Source organism: Apteryx mantelli, chromosome 1, assembly GCF_036417845.1.
Source record: "Apteryx mantelli isolate bAptMan1 chromosome 1, bAptMan1.hap1, whole genome shotgun sequence".
Taxonomy (NCBI): Eukaryota; Metazoa; Chordata; class Aves; order Apterygiformes; family Apterygidae; genus Apteryx; species Apteryx mantelli.
Window position 1 is genome coordinate 182988921 of NC_089978.1, and position 16055 is coordinate 183004975.

The window sequence follows — 16055 nt, forward strand, 5'->3', positions numbered from 1 at the left end:
ATATCTGAGAGCACAGGTCTTCTGGCTTTTAACACTGAGGGTTTGAAGAAGATTCATGAGAACATTTGCTCCTCCAATTTCTATTGAAGAAGGACTGGTAAAATACAGACCATCCCTTTTGGAGGATACTTGCCTAACCTGATCTTTAACACTTTCAGTTCAGGAGATGCCACAATATCTCATCTTTCTTACCAGATAGGATGTAGATAAAGCTGTAGAGCATCATTGACTTGGGCCTATCTTACTCTTCCTGACCGCTAGTCAGGTAGATCATCTACTGTATCTGCTCTGCTCTAGGAAACCTATCAGTGATAGGACTCATTCAGCTGCACAGCCACACTAAAACTGTTTTGTTTAATGGTCAAATAGCAAGGTTTCAACATGTATTTCTTCAGTGTGCATGCCATTTCAGAGATCTGTTCCCATCCTCTTACTGCCCCTTCTGTTGTACTGGCACAGCTATTTATGCAGCCATAGCATAAACTGGATAGAGGGATCTGACACACCTGAAAAATAATGCATTTTTTCTGCAGGTTATTTTTCAACAAAATTAGTTCCCCAAGCTAATCCTGAGTAGCTATGCAGTGACTGGGCCAGGACACCCCTGGGATGGTGGCATACAGGTAGAAAGGGGAAAAGACGGGATCTGCTTCAGCTGGCTTAGGCAGAGGTGCTACTGAAGGTGATGTTTACAGAAAGCTTGGCTGATTGCACAGCTCACAACTGCCAAGAGAGATGCCACATTCCCATTCTCCTTTTATCTCCACTGCTGGCTGCAAGCTCTGGTAGCCTTACCAGGTGAGAGCTCTTTTGGAAGCAGTTGGGTGCTAGACAGACCCAGCCATCTTGCATAGTTAGGTGATGCAGCCGAGCCCATCAAATTCTGAAAAGAATGATGTGAGCCCATCTAATGTCCTAATGAAGCAATGGTCTTACCATGAGTTGTGCATTCCCAGCCAAGTATCCTGACCTTCCTTTGAGCTGGCTTTGGCTCATTTGACCACAGATTTAGCCAGCTCAGTAGCAGGATGTTTTCCTTTATTTGCTGCTAGCAAGTCAGCTTGGTTTATCATAGTCAGATGAGCACAGGAGACATCACAAGGGAAGCAGCAGGAACACACAGCTGGGAGCAGAGAGTTGGAGATGGAAATGGGGCCCAGAAATAACCTCTTTTGAAGGGAGGCTGCTGTTCAGTGGTCTCTCCCTCACCTCCTAACCACACCCTGAATGTCCTACGATTACCTTTGGTACCAGTCACCTGGGCTGATAAACCCTGCAGGACCTCCTGTAATAGCATCTCACTAGAAAATTATGTTCTGCTCATAACTAGGTCCACATTTCCAGAAGTTAGAATTAAAGACTACACATTACCACTGATACTTACTTTAGTTAGCCCTATCCAACTTTCCTTGTGTTGCAAGGGAGCTGAAGACTCTCTTTGCAAGGCAAGTTGGGTTGATTCTACCAATGAAGACACTTCTGATGGTAATTTGCAGAGCCGTTCTGTTTTATAGCTCATTTACTCTGTACTTAAAGCTGAACCTGTTCTCTTCTGTGAAAGCTTCTTTGGAAATGCACATCTTGATATCTGCAGAGGGCACACCTCAGCTGTGTTCCACTTGCACAGCTGCTTAACGGAATTTTCTTTGTGATAAATACACACATTTTACTGCAGCAACTCTTTTTCTCCTTGTACAAGACCAACAAGAAGGAAGACCCCCTTTCATCTCGCAGCTAATCTTTGCATCACTTTCAAAGCTTTCTCCCACACAATTCCAAAACTATGATCTTGATATTCCTTTGCCTATTAGCATCCATGATTTGCTATTGCTATCAGAACTTTGATCGAGCAAATAATGTTGCTCCAGTTCAAGACATCACTTCCCTCAGCTGCTGGCTCTAATTTCTGGCAGCCAAAAGTGACTGCCCCTGTACCACAATAAGCAGGAGAGATCACCTGCCCACATCTCAGGAGGTTCAGTTCACAGCCTGGCCTGTTAAACTGCTGCTTAAGTGGTTGCATCCAAGGGAGAGCATGGCATGGGCACACATTCCTCTTTGCTTACACAGACTGGAAAGGACTATAGTCTCTGGAAGAGGAGAAGCCACAAGTAGCTCGGGAACAGTACAGTTTCACATCATTGTCTGTGTGCACACTGAATGTGAGTCAGTGTCCTTTTGATCCATGCAGCCGTAAAATTATTTTATGCAAGTCTAAAATGATTACTACAATAAAACTAAGGAAGCTTTATAGTTTAATTTACATTTTAGACATATCAGCTCTCCATTTTTACTAGGTTTTCTCAGTTTCCCGTTTTCAATGCAAGCAATCCCTCTTTAGGGTCCATTGTCTCCAGCAGCTGCACCACAGTCCCGGCAAGTTACTTTTGCAGAAAAGTCTTTCCAGAAATTTGTTTCATTCCATGCATTCCTAGCCCCCAAATCCTAAATCGTGCCAGTCAATAAGGATGTCACATCCTAGCATAATTTCTTTAGATGTTTTGTGCATATTGACTTATGTAAATTTTTAAAAGGAAATTCCTGACAGCAGGGGACTGCTTATCTCACATTTACACAGTTATGAAAACACTGAGAATACTTAATTATGAGATATTTAAATACTGGCTTGGTCAGGGACAAGCAACAGCAATTAGAAAATTATCCAGCCTTTAAAAAAAAATCCCAAAGATTTCCCATTTGTATGACACACTGTGAATTACTATCAGCTCTCAGATGAGTAAAGCTCTCTTTCAGGGAGCAGAAACAGCTATCTAGCACAGACTGCTGGTTCAGCAAAACGGAGCAGGTTGAAAAATGGGACCAACATACAAACTTTCCAAAGATCTTCCCTTTATACAGGGGATAGGGGGAATAGATATTTGCTGGACGCAGGCAACAACCCACTAAGGGTGAGAGCCAGCCATTCCCCCCAGACTTCAAGACCACTTACAGGCACATACCTATGTTGTGGAGTGCTTTAGAAACTCTTTGAGGACTTCCATTTGAGAGGTTTGTAGCTGTAAATGAAAATAGGACTTTCTCACCATTTCGTTTGTGTGTTTGTGAAACCTGCCCCTTCGAAAACTGCTTTTTGAGGCTGGGCATATAGAAGGCAGGCAGATATTACATCTGAATTGGTCTATCAGCTTACTGCCACTGAAAAAGGTACCCCCTCTGTTTCCCATTCCTGTTTCAAGCCATGTGGTGTCACTCTTCCCCCTTGTGCCAGCTCTGAAACTTGCCTGCCTGCACAATAGGGCAATCAACTTGCTAACTGAAGCAGAAAGTGCTCTACTATTGAGCCCAGCAGAGGGTCAGATGGCTGTCTGAGCTCGCACAAATCAAGGGGCAGGAGCATGTGCCAAAAGTGTGTGTGTGGAGGCAGGAGGAGCAGCACATCACCCTTTCAGCAGTATTGTGCTGTTCAGCTGACTCTGCCATCTCATATAACAGCACGCTATGCATGTCTTTCACCTAAATCAATGTTAGTTTCACAAAATTTGTGTTTCATGCTACCTGTATTTAAATTTCTATCTTCATCATCCAAGATGATGTTTGAATAACATGCAAGTACAGGTAGTTATGCAATATTGCATCTAGTTCTATAAAAACAACTTACTGTGGGTACCAAATGCCTCCAGCTCGTTGTCATCCTCCCAAGTGTCTATCCACTATGCTGTGGCTTGGACATCATGGGGTTGCAGGCTGAACCACCACCCTGCCTTTGGTGTAGAGTTAGAAGAATTAAGGTGTACACCTCCACCCCAAAGGCAAATGCATAAATCCATAAATTGAAATACCCTCTTTCAGGAGGTTTGCTTGGGCTTTGTTTCAGAAAGTCTGCTGCCTCTCTCCCTTTCTTTTTTCTTTTTTTTTTTTTTTTTTTTTTTACCTGCAGACCAAAGTCGTATGCAAACTGCACCTGAAGAAAAGCTTAAGAAGTGGGTCTCTGGGGAATGATACTTGCTAAAAAAAGCATGGGTACACTATTAATTGTGGTTACAACAGTTTTCTCACACTGAGGAAAATGAGATCATGTGTTTTCAGAAATAAATCAGAATTGCCTAAAGGACGTATGACCACCGTTGTCGATTCCTCCTTCTAACTGGATTAACATATAGCAAACCAAGTTTTGACTAAACACAAGAAATGCATTTAACAAGTAAACCAGTCTCGATCCCAGAATACCTTAGCATCATCTTTGCACTCCCTGAAGAGCAGCTTGTTGCTAAATTATTTCTGATAGACTGTTTAATTTATGACAAATTTTGTGCTTTTTATTTTGTAACAGTTGATATTCTGTAATATGAGGGGCTTTTTCCATTCAGCTCAAGGATAGAAACCTGCATGGAATCAACACATACACATGTAGATAAGCTACAAGATCTTAATGAAAGTTTTTAATATGCAACTCCAATGTATTGCAAGACAAAAACCAAGTCAGTCACTGTAGTTAGATACACAACAAAAAACTCTCTTTTTCCCCAGAGGTTAAGGATAAAAACATTAGGGAAGGAAGCAGAATAAGGGTGCTCTGTTTCTTTGTTAAACAGCATATCTAATTTATTTTGGAGACCAAAAAGATTTAAAACTTGTCAGCCCAAACTAAGGTATCTTACTCCAAAGCTATCTAAACTATGCATCTTTATTTCTGGAAATGCTGAGCACATGCCATTCTCCATTAGCTGTAACAGAAAGGGAAGAAGTTCACCACTGACAAATCTGGACCTGTTCTTCAGATACCTAATTGTGGAGTTAAACATGTAAACTTAGACCTTCTATTTAAAATTCTGCCTAGATGTATATGTGCTGTATATTACTCTGTTTTCCCCAATTCACTGTCTCACTTTTTATTTATTTAACCTACACAGCCACCTCTGTTCTGGGAGTCCCAGGAGTCATGATGATTCCATGGGCTTTGCCCAGTGAGAACACATCTCTACTTTCTTATGAAGCAGAGGCTGAGAAGCAAACTTGTTTAAAATACAACTGTTTTCTGTGCCAAGCTCCTTAAAAATTACATTCTTACACTGGGCTTCAACCAGAAACCTCCTCCCTGCACTTCCTGGATGTGATAGAGCCACTACAGTTCTAAAAATAATCCTGGTCATTTATGACACACTGCTAGTGCATCCTGCATGTGTTAGTTACCCAGAAGGCTGTGGTAGGACTTTTAGGGAGCTTGTTAAATATAATCATGTGGCTTCAAATGAAAGACTTATATTCACATTCCAATGAAGTCACTAACAAATGAGAATGTATCTTTGCAATACTAATTCTCAAGCAACCTTCGATCCATCCCACTACTCACTTCTAAATATGGAGTTTATTTGCATTGCACTATGTTTAATTTGTCCATGTCCATTCCTGCCTTTCCATTATAAAAACAACATATTGTGCCTATTAGGTACTGAGCTACTACAGCAGGGAAGGCACACGCAACTCCAGAGCTGGAAAATTACCTCTTAATTCAGGTTAACTTGACTCCTCCTATATTTTAAGCATTTACTTTTTTTTTTTTTTTCCTAGATAGGACAGTTAAGAGAACCTAAGTAAAAAAAAAAAAACAAGCAACATTCAGGTCAATATATTCATGTGAGCTGTGGATACAATTTCTGTCTCAATTCCAGAATTCCCTAAAATATGGCATAATTATACTTTATATAGAAGGGGCAGACTGAAACAGGAAAAGGAGCCTTCCTATGCACCTACTGAAGGGAAGTGCCAAAGACTATGTTATGAGAGCAACAGTAGTTTGCAACTAGAAACAAAGAGGGATTGCATTTCCCCTTGCATTAGTTGTTGTTGAACCACAGATTGTAACTATGACCCTCTGGGCTTAGGTTGGATGCCCTAGAGCAGGGCTGACTGGACGCTGCAGTTGTACAGGGTGATGGAATATGCTTTACTTTAAAACCATGCATTAGACCTTTCAGCCACTGAAGGAAGATATAAGCATTATCCAATTAAGTCAGACCAAAACATAGACGGTATCTTCAGTGAGACAAGGACTGTAGGGAGAGGTGGTATGTTTTTATTAGACCAACTGATATAGTTGAAAAAAACAGACCAGCTTTGAGGCACACAAACCCTCCTTCACTAGTTGCAGCATCACTGGGTGACCGGGAGGCAGAACAACAGCTCCCTTCTCCCAGGAAGGTTAAACCATCTCTGGGGAACCGAGGCTCACAGAGATTTTTAGAATGTCTGAATCCAGCTATTTACTTTTCTTGCATGGCATTTATATTACCAAGTATTATTGAAAGCTAACTGAAACTAAATTTGTCAACTACTACAGCACAGTAAGAATTCATACAGTTCAGCTCTTGCATTCTTTGCAATACCTGTTTGGAGATAAACCTCTCCCCTGTGCTAAGCCTGCCTTTTGTTTGTTTTTTTTTTTAATGCATCTGTTTTAGAATGGGATCTCTTATTACCCAAGATTATATCAGCTCCTGCTGATGATTTTTCACTTCATATTATTAATCTTCTGTAGTTGACACCCCAGTCATCTTCACAGCAACTGAGTGAGCTTTCAAACAGAAGGCTGAACCTGCTATCAGGGAGATAGCAAGCAGCAGGAAGAAAATGAATTTGTATGGAGCAGAGACCTGGTGCTTGTGCACATGTACCTGATTATAACAGTAAAAGAGAAACAAGCAGAAATAACTGCATCTTTACAGTTAGAAGAATGAAGTTCTTCTGCAAGAGAAACCACAACCTCAACACTTAGCCATTTGTTTTGTTTACTCAGCACCCCTCTTCTTTGTGTTCTCACTAAACAGGGAAGCTGGGTTGGGAATGGTTACTGAAATTTTTTTTAAAAGCAAACAGAACTCGTATGTCTGCAGTCCCAAATCTGCCACTTTTAAAATCTAGGTAAGACACTGACTGTGTAATGGGGAGCAGAAGAGACATCTTGGGAGAAAATTCTGTCATGAAAGGCAAACTGAGGAATAGCAAGTAAGGCCTCTGAACTCCAGCAAACTGCAGGTCTTGCATTTGTTGCTAAAAACAAGGAGATAAAAAGCTCTCTTGCCTATCAAAGTGAGCCACCTTTTCCCCTTCCTCAGTATGCTAATGAATTTCAGGAGCATGGCACTGGATGTTTCTGCATCATTGCTAAACACTAGCAGTGTGCCAGCGTTTAGCAGCACAGCATTGCTCAAGAGCAAGTCCCTTCTCGAGAGCCCAACTGTATAAATATATAAAGCCAGCTAAGAAATACTTACACCATTTCCTTTTGGTAGATTTTACAGAAGATATGCGACAAACTAGATTTGGGGTAGAAACTAGCTGTACTCCAAAATGCTTTAAAAACACTCTTCTGAAGCTCCTCCTGCATAAGGCACTATCGAATTTCAGATTTTTATCTTAAAAGTTTGACAAATACCTTACCAGCATTGACTGCCACTAACATTTTCAAATAAATTAAATAAAAACTATGGATAGCCCAAACAAGGCTTTAATGTTGCTTTAGCCCAGGGCCACCACTGGGCATTCATTTCATGGAATGAGACAGAGACAGGATATATTCCTGCTGAACTGAAACTCTGTCTTGAAGGTAGACTTCTTGGAAGACAAACAGCCTTTTCATATATTTAAAAGCAGCAAACTACTATCCTTCAACCTCAAGCCTGAGAGAGTAACTGTTCACCGACAGAAAAACTCCTCTGGCACAGCGTTCCCAGAGCCTGTAGTAACTTAGCGAATCGTACAAAAACAGATACAACATCTGTCAAACATGTGCTGAGTTACTAATGCTAGAGCAAACAAAAAGCCTTGAATGGCTGAGTATCTGTGTGTAGAAGTGAAGGCATACTTCCTATTTCTTCTGGGAAAATAAGAAAACCTGGTCAAACCAGCTAAAGTATCTCCAGGGACAGGGTTAACAAAGGTAACTTCCTACTACCCACTCATATTTTAATCAGAATCATCTGCATTTGCTCTGATTGTTAAATGTCACCCTAGTATCTAACACTAGCATTTCCAGGGGAAATTAATGGTGCATTAATGGTACCATTTTAAAGACAACAATGCTAACAAACAGCAAACCACCTGATAACAGAATAGAGCCTAGGTCCAGCTTGTCACCACAATGAAGTGAAAATGAAGTGAAAACAAAGCAGAAACTATATGCCATGGTTTGTACAGTTTTGCTCCAGCTGTGATGGCACACACAGGATGATGACTACACAGTGTTAAAGATGCCAAGTCTCTCATTTTTCTTTCATAAATGCCAAAACTTAATGAAACAGATAATTAGCAGGAAAACATACATTAAAGTGACACAGTAAACATCAGAACAAGCAAATTTCTATGGGATAAGTAGCATTAATTTTTATAAAACACAGGATTTAAAAGTTCGGCAAAGTACATTACTACAGTGCTTGCAGTAAACACAAACAGTCCAAACAAAGTCTCTCTCACCCCTTCCTCCTCTTGATCTACTGAAGAAAGATTAAATCCCACTAACTCTCCATATACTTGTCTGTAAAGGAAGCAGCTGGCTGGTGCCAGTTACCCTGTTCCAATGTACTACTTGTAACTCCGTTTTGCTCCCATCCTCCTCCCCACCGTCCAAAAAGCATTGGGACTTCTAAGAGTGGTGAGTGGGAAGGGAAGCATGCAGCATAAGGGAAAAAACAGACAGAATAGCAGAGAAAATAGAAACAGCATAAGGAATAACACAGAATAGAAAAAAGGAATAGCATAAGGCTATAAGGCTATAAGGCTAAAGCATAACCTCTAACCCAGGGCCCTTTGTATAGGGCAGAGATGGAAATGGAGAACATGCAGAGACTGGAGCATTCAGGAAGGATTTAGGTGAGAGAAAGAAGGTAGTGAAGGAAAGCACACAGGCAGCTTACAAGCATGCATGCGCACCCATAGGTGTGTGCATGTATTTGCACAGTGAAAGAGAAGTCGGACCATGCAGCCTTCCTCATCTGTATCAAGAATTCAGCCTCAAAGCAAACTCCTTGAAATTACATTTATGTAAGCAAAAACGGAAGTGGCACCATTTTGTATAGTAAATGCCTAGACCATTAAAGTGTAGACAATTCAATCAGAAGAAAAAGACAAGAACAACCGTTCTCCCATTCAATAAGCAGAGATTAGTCAAGTGATTAAAACTGAATTTCCACCCAATATACGGTATCCAAAGAAACAATCGGTACAAAGAGATCTATTTATCCCATGATTATACAAGTCTTCTGCATTTAGTATTTTGAACCATACGACACAGAAAAAGTTCAAGATATTTTATTTGTTAGACACAACAGGTATATCTCAAAGGAGAGCTATTGAACATACGGAAAATCATGTCACTCAAGTGACCTTCAGGACTTGCACATTCCAGCAACAGACTATTTATAATACATCGTCTTACATCATTTTCTTAGTTTTCTCTTGCAGATCTGCTCCTCTCCTTAAGGAGTCTTGTGCATTATCAGACATTTCTGTTCTGTTCATTCTGCCACTCTATATTTACATCAGTCCCACCTCAAGTCTTGTTGTCATACAGGCTTCTGTCATTTTACTTCTAACTGTAAGAATGTCTTCACGGTATGTCTACATTTTAGAAGAACTTGTGCACAGCACAAATTAGTGCAAATGTCTTTCTCAGTGCACATACTGAAGGATATGCATCCAGAGATTGTCCTGTTCTGACCATATCTTTTGGCAGTCCAGGCTGTATTTTTAAACTAATTATAGATTTATAAAAATGCATAAAAAAAATCCTTGAACCTGTACAATGTCTAAGACACAGCTGGTAAAGACGTAAAATTATTCAGATATTTCTTACTCTGAAAAGATATAGAGTATTACAGTGTAAACTTAGTTTGCACAGAGAAATAACTTGTTTTAAAACCAAGAATTCTGTAACAGAATAAATAATTTACAAGCTTGAAAAGATCTGCATTGTTTCTTACACATCAAAGACTTACTGTTTCCATTGTAGAAAAGTTTAGAGGAACTAAATATCTTACCATTCCTGTTGGTGTTTGGAAAATCCAAACACCTGTTTTTATTCAGGTAATTCCCCTCTTTAAATCTGCTAAAGGTAAATGAAGATAAAATAAACCCAAAATGTAAGGATTAAGATACTGCAAATGAATTCTAACCTTGTCAATCTAGTGAACATACACTTTCACCTGATTTACTGAAAGCAGAGTGAGTGAGTGAGTGTGTGTGTGTTTTAAACAGACCAGTACTCCTCCCTCCTTCCATGTTGTCAAAATCAGTGCTTGATACTGGCATAAATTAGTTTTGCAAAGTATTCCCAAATTAAGGCAGAAGTAGCTGCCACCTCACATACTTTAGTCACTTTGAGAAGGTCCTAAGAGGACTATCTGTTGAATAAACATTGCCTACCCAGAACTGTCTGGACAACCCTGCCTTCCCTCCAGAATGATGATGACCGTCAAATCTGCAGATCTCATGGAATGAAACCCTTGGGAAAGGATGTGGGAGCGAGGTGGGGTTGAATACAGGAGAGAGAAGACTGTAACACTGAGATCACCCTTCACATCCATTACAGATGGTGAGCTTTCTGAAGATTTCTCTGAGAATAGCTTCAGAATGGGTGTCTGCATATGTTGGCTGCAAAATATTGGCAATTACCACAAATTCAGAGATTTTATTAGGCTCACAAGTACTTACAAGATCTCATGAAAATCCTTGGTTTTGGCATAAAGAAAATTATAAAGCAATAACAAGTTTTTTAAATACTAATGACTTCATTAATGTCCTGACAGATCAAAAGAAGAATTTACAATGAACTGTTTAGACCTGATTTTCTGCTTTTCCACAGCTTGGCCTGTGGCTTCAAGTTTTCCAATGTATCCTCTAGTCTCACTCCGCTAGTAATTTTATCTAATACCTTCAGCTGAAATTTATAAATGTATTTAAGCCAAACATGTACATAAGAAAGCATACAAGAATTAGGAATGAGTTTGGTGGCCCTTTTTAAAACAACTAAACAAAGCATGTTTCCTCTTCATCATTCACCAGACAAAAAGGAGCAAGCATCTTTACATACCAGAATATCTGCATAAAAGTGTCTCCAAGTTTCTTCATAACAGTAATACTGGCATGAGCACAAGGGCAAGATTCCCTCTCTCTATTATAAGAGTAGCCATAATGTTCTCATTTAATATGCAAATATTGTAGCTACTTCTGCAAAATTTCCATAGCAATTTTAAGTGTGCCATTTTCTTTAAGTTAACCTTTAATGAAAACATTCGGATGGACCGAGATGGCAAAACCCCAGCATCTTACATAATTCAATTTGCTGTGTTTAGTTATAGAATAATGGTCCTGGCAGTTAAACCAAAAACAGTTCTAACTGAATGAAGCAATTTTGTGCATTCTAAAATCAATGCATTTAAATGTTTGCTCTCCCTCACAATGTTATTAATCTCCAGAAAACCTTGCTTTATGGACGCTGAACCAATTTACTCTTACTGCCTTCCTGCTCACTAAGCTTGAAGTGGGTATAAGCTAAAATACCTAACAATGTGCACAGAATTCCAAAGCCTTGATTTACAGACAATGGATCCTTAAATAAGAGGCACCCTCCCAGGAGGGTGATGCAGAACTTGAAATGTCCAAACATGTTGTATCTAGACATCTGTTAAGGATAATAGCAAGTATAACATTTTGTAAATAGGAACACTTTGGAACTTCACTAATTATGTCCAAAGCATGCAATGTTATGTCACATTCATGCAACTTTCTAGTATCTCCGCAGCTCTGAGAATTAGCCTCCATGTGAAACTTTCCACCCATCATGCACTCTCCATCATGCACTACAAACTAACTGACACCAACACTTCCTCAAGGCAGCCAAAGTATGGGTGAACATTCTTTATAGGTATGAAGGTCATGTTAGTAAGCTAGCTGTACTTCTTTATACAAACCATAAGCAGAGAAACAAAATATGCCAAGACAGGAACATGCTTTTCCAGTTTCAATATATAAGATAAATCAGGTAGGTAACCAACTAATTTTCCCACAGTAAATCAGTCAGAATGAACGCTAACATAATTCATCTGGAAACGAGAAGCAACTAATATTACAAAGGATACGTGACAGGTGACGTATTTCCAATGATCCAGTAAATGGACAAGTTTACCATAAAGGCTATTATACCAGACAGCAGTACCATTATCTGTGGATTAATGGACACTGTCAGTAATCCAACATACTTTTGGCCGTCTGTAGATACATTCCAAGTTATTTATTTTGGTTCCTTTACCTTCATCAAAGGCAAAACATCATCCAAGAAAAACAAATTGAGAACAAAAGCAAGTTTCAAATCACTGCAAACACAGGTGATATCTATGAGCAGCTCAGGGTATGATGTCCATAAATATATACTGATAGAACTACAACCTTCTCTCTCTTACCATCTATGTACATTTAAGAGTGGCTTGAAAAATTTAGCTACGCATTCACATGCAGAAGGTGTATTCTTTACCTTTCAGGCAAAATCTTATTTATGGTCACAAAAAACCCTCTGTATCAGAAAAGATATCTAATTTTATTATTGTAAATACTTGCTATTCTGTTCATAAACTTCAGCACTACTAGAAATGACCTTGCACCCATCACTGACTGGCATGATCAGCAGTGGTTGAGAATATGCCACTGGCTCGTTTTTGGTGACATCAAGGACGGAAAGATAAGGAGAGAAATTACAGCCCTCTTAGTTAAAGTAAACTAGTAATTCTGGAGAATAATCAATGTTAGCATCTTCCCAAAGAAGAGAAGCTGAGAGTATCAGAAGCGAGCATGCTTATCTCTTTTCTGAGTGGACAGAAAGAGCTGGAACCTGGGCATTTATATATTTTTAATTTAATATACTAGGACAAGCTTCTGGGTTTTGTCAAGTTTTCCTGTTGTTCAGATGCCCTCTAAACAGAAACAAAAATAAGGACATATATCAGTTGACAGAAACTCGTCTAAGAGAAGGGGGGACAAAAATAAGGAGTTTTTTCTCTTTCCACGTACCCTTCTCATCTCATTATAGTCAATGCTTGTACAAAGAATCTGTTTTGCAAAGAAACAAGATTTAATATCAAATATTAAATGTAAATTCATCAATAATAATGATCAAAAAAACCAAAACAAAACAATAGAAGTCTTACCACAGCAGAAATCGTCCAGGGCCCAAATACGCCCCCTTCTCCAAAGACTGGCTCAAAGAAGGGTATGATGCAGAACAACATAGCAGAGGACATTGGTGCCTGATAGTACAGCAACTGCATAGAGTTTACCTGCAACTCATGCTGCTTAGCTCCTACCCACTAAAATCAAAAGAGAAAGTTGTTAAACATGAGGGAAAAAATACCCCCCCCCAACCTCTTGAGCAAAATCAAACTGGTCACTAATATATCACGTGTGCAATATTACATGACAAAAGGACTGTTGAGCCTTATCTTCCGCCTTTGCCTAACCAGAGGCCTATGTGTTTGTTCGACTTCGGTGAGCACCCAAGTAGTGAAGTGCAGTCATGTAAGGTGGAAAGAGAATGCAGTTAAGACTTCCTTCCAGCTAAATGCCTAGCACCTAAACCTTCTTTTTTTCCTATAGTCTGGGAATAAGGACCAAAAAAAAAAAAAAAAAAAAATAGAACTGGGAAAAAATGACAGCTCCCTTTTATTCTTGCAGCAAATTCTGGGTCTTATCTACCATAAAGCTGAATACATTTGCATAAGCAGAGCAAGCAATATTGCAGGGACTACCCTTCATCCAATCTTCTTTATATGTTGCATTATTAATAAGCATGCTATTTATTTCATATTATGATTGAACGTATCAATTTAAGAGATATTAAACCAGCACATATTTGAACACAGCATAATTCATGCTGCTTTTCAAAGTAATAAATTTACTTTCACAAAACTTTGCAATTTATTCTTAGGAATACTTCCAGAGCTATATTAAAAAAAAAGAAAAAAGACTATGAAACATGGTGACTTTTGTTTCTCTCTTCTTGTATTTCCTCCACACAGAAGCTAACAAAAACAGTAACCATTTGTCTTACTTTTCAGTTCATTCCAAAGTTACTGAATTTCATTTCAGTATTGATTATAACTTGGATTTCCAGTATAGCACACTTTAAGAGTAAGCATTAGTTATGTATAGTTATGAGATAACTGTTACAAGCAAAAAGGATGCATCTTAGTATTCCACTGCAGAATAAGCCTAACATTAATATTTCACAAACTATCAGTACAAATTTATGAGTAACAGGGCATCCAGTGTACACAACATAAATCTGCTAAGTTTTCTGAACGCTTACAGGTAAATTTCACTCAAGTGCCAACATTTCTACAGTACACATGCTATTCCATCATCTGAAGTTATTCTGCAGCCTCTCTCTCCTCCTTAGCCCCAAAACAGGACAAGAGGCACCTTGCATACTACAGGTCAAAGAGCCTTGCTTCTTTCAGAGGCACAGTATATCTATTGCAAAGAAATTCAGGCTAAATTTGATGACGACTGTCACATCAACATGAAAGGGGGCTCTAACCTGGGAAGCTTTTAAAGTCAGGGTAGCTAATGAGCTGCACATGGCAGTACAATGCTGGGCTAAGGTAACCTTTGAACATACCTAGCTTTCTTTTAACTGTAACCAAACAGAAAGGTTATATCAGGTCTGTATTTGGCACTGGTGCAGCCGCTATAGAAATACCTCAGACTGTCGAGTTTGAAACAGAAGAAGGATGGAAACACCTCAAGGATAAGCCATGAGAAATACTGAAGGGCTGGAAAAACATGCTTGACAGGGATAGGTCCAACCAAACAGAAAGGTTGTACTGCATCTATAGGTGGCACTTGGTTTCCTCTATGGAAACACCCGACTGCTGCGTCCCAAATTGAAGGGGGATGCCGATAAAATGGCAATAGCCGGTGCCCGTCGGATCCCCGTCCCCCCCAGGGGAAGGGAGGGAGCCGTTACCCACCACTTGGTAGAGCGACGTGACGAGGACGCCGAGGGCGGCGAACACCATCCCCAGGAGGCTGAACTTCACGTCGTAGTACGAGTTGAGGAAGACGCCCAGGGTGATGGGGAGCTGCAAAGCCGAGGCGGCGTCAGGCCCCGAGGGCCCCCACGGCCGGGCCCCCCCCGGCGCCCCCCGGGCCCCCCCGGCGCCCTCCTCACCAGCGTGAGCTTGATGCGCAGGGGGAAGGTCTTGCCGTAGGCCAGGCTCTGGATGAGCACGATGACCGGCGTGGTCATGGCCTTGGCCAGCTGGTAGGTGCCGACGGTGTTGCTCTGCAGGGAGAGGTTGGTGAAGACCACAAAGCCGCAGAAGCTGAGCGCCAGCGGCAGCACCTGGCGCGGCCGCAGGCTCTTGGGGGCGAAGGCGCCGAGCGCCTGGCACAGGTAGAGGCCGAGCCAGGTGACGGCGAAGTGCACCAGCGTGAGGCTGAGGTTGGGGAAGCCCAGCCGCACGTACAGCCACTTGTTCAGGAAGACGATGCAGATGGAGGCGGCCAGGTTCACCAGCAGCCCCGCCGCCAGCCGGCCCTGCGCCCCCGCCCAGCCCATGGCGCCGCCGCCGCCGCCGCCTGCCCGCGCAGGGCAGCGGCCACCCGCGCCGCCGCCGCCCGCTCGCCGAGGCCCCGCCGCCGCCGCGCACGCACGCGCGGGAGCGCGCACGCAGCGTTTGACGGCCGCCGCGCGCCCCGCCCAGGGGCGGAGCGCGGGGCAGCCCCGCCTCGGGAAGCCAACGCGGAGGCCCCGCCCCCGGGCCCCGCCGCGGCGGCCCGCACGCGCGCAGCCGCCGCCCCGCGGCGCCCCGCGCCTCTGTGCACGCGCACGGAAACTTTCCGAAGGAAACGCGGCACGTCGAAGGCGCGAGCGTCAGGGTACGACCCCCCCTTTTTCCACGTTCAGGACGACACCATCATCTGTTTCCATGTAAGAACAGTCGCACAAAGGGTGCTTTCAAGAGCCCTTTTTGAGCAGCTGCTGGGAGCCCTCGGTTTTTGTTCTTCCTTGGATTCTGCTTTTCTGCAGCCCCTTGTGCCCGCGCTCT

General features: G+C 41.6%; 1 protein-coding gene across 4 annotated transcripts; it reads right to left on the reverse strand.

The window, feature by feature from the left end:
- Nucleotides 1-9248: 9248 nt before the first annotated feature.
- SLC35E3 (solute carrier family 35 member E3) lies at nucleotides 9249-15601 on the reverse strand. 4 transcript variants are annotated; one of them, XM_067313684.1, is made up of 5 exons: nucleotides 15176-15601; nucleotides 14976-15086; nucleotides 13155-13313; nucleotides 12093-12175; nucleotides 9249-11627 (listed from the first exon to the last, which is right to left on the reverse strand). In XM_067313684.1, the coding sequence occupies exons 1-5, from the start codon at nucleotides 15563-15565 to the stop codon at nucleotides 11441-11443; spliced, it is 930 nt and encodes a 309-aa protein (XP_067169785.1). In that variant the 5' UTR covers nucleotides 15566-15601; the 3' UTR covers nucleotides 9249-11440. The 4 variants fall into 4 exon arrangements, with proteins under 4 accessions (XP_067169785.1, XP_067169796.1, XP_067169817.1 ...); XM_067313695.1 differs by having other exon boundaries at nucleotides 11467-11635; XM_067313716.1 differs by lacking the exons at nucleotides 9249-11627; nucleotides 12093-12175 and adding exons at nucleotides 12182-12920; nucleotides 13018-13056.
- Between the last annotated feature and the right edge of the window lie 454 nt (nucleotides 15602-16055).

What these genes read in the sequence shown, in the direction of transcription:
- SLC35E3 (XM_067313684.1), bottom strand. Translation starts at nt 15,565, where the DNA reads ATGGGCTGGGCGGGGGCGCAGGGCCGGCTGGCGGCGGGGCTGCTGGTG. An exon ending in TGCGCATCAAGCTCACGCTG is followed by an intron (nt 15,087 to 15,175) that starts GTGAGGAGGGCG and finishes TCGGCTTTGCAG; the next exon opens with CTCCCCATCACCCTGGGCGT. An exon ending in TCACGTCGCTCTACCAAGTG is followed by an intron (nt 13,314 to 14,975) that starts GTGGGTAACGGC and finishes TTTTGATTTTAG; the next exon opens with TGGGTAGGAGCTAAGCAGCA.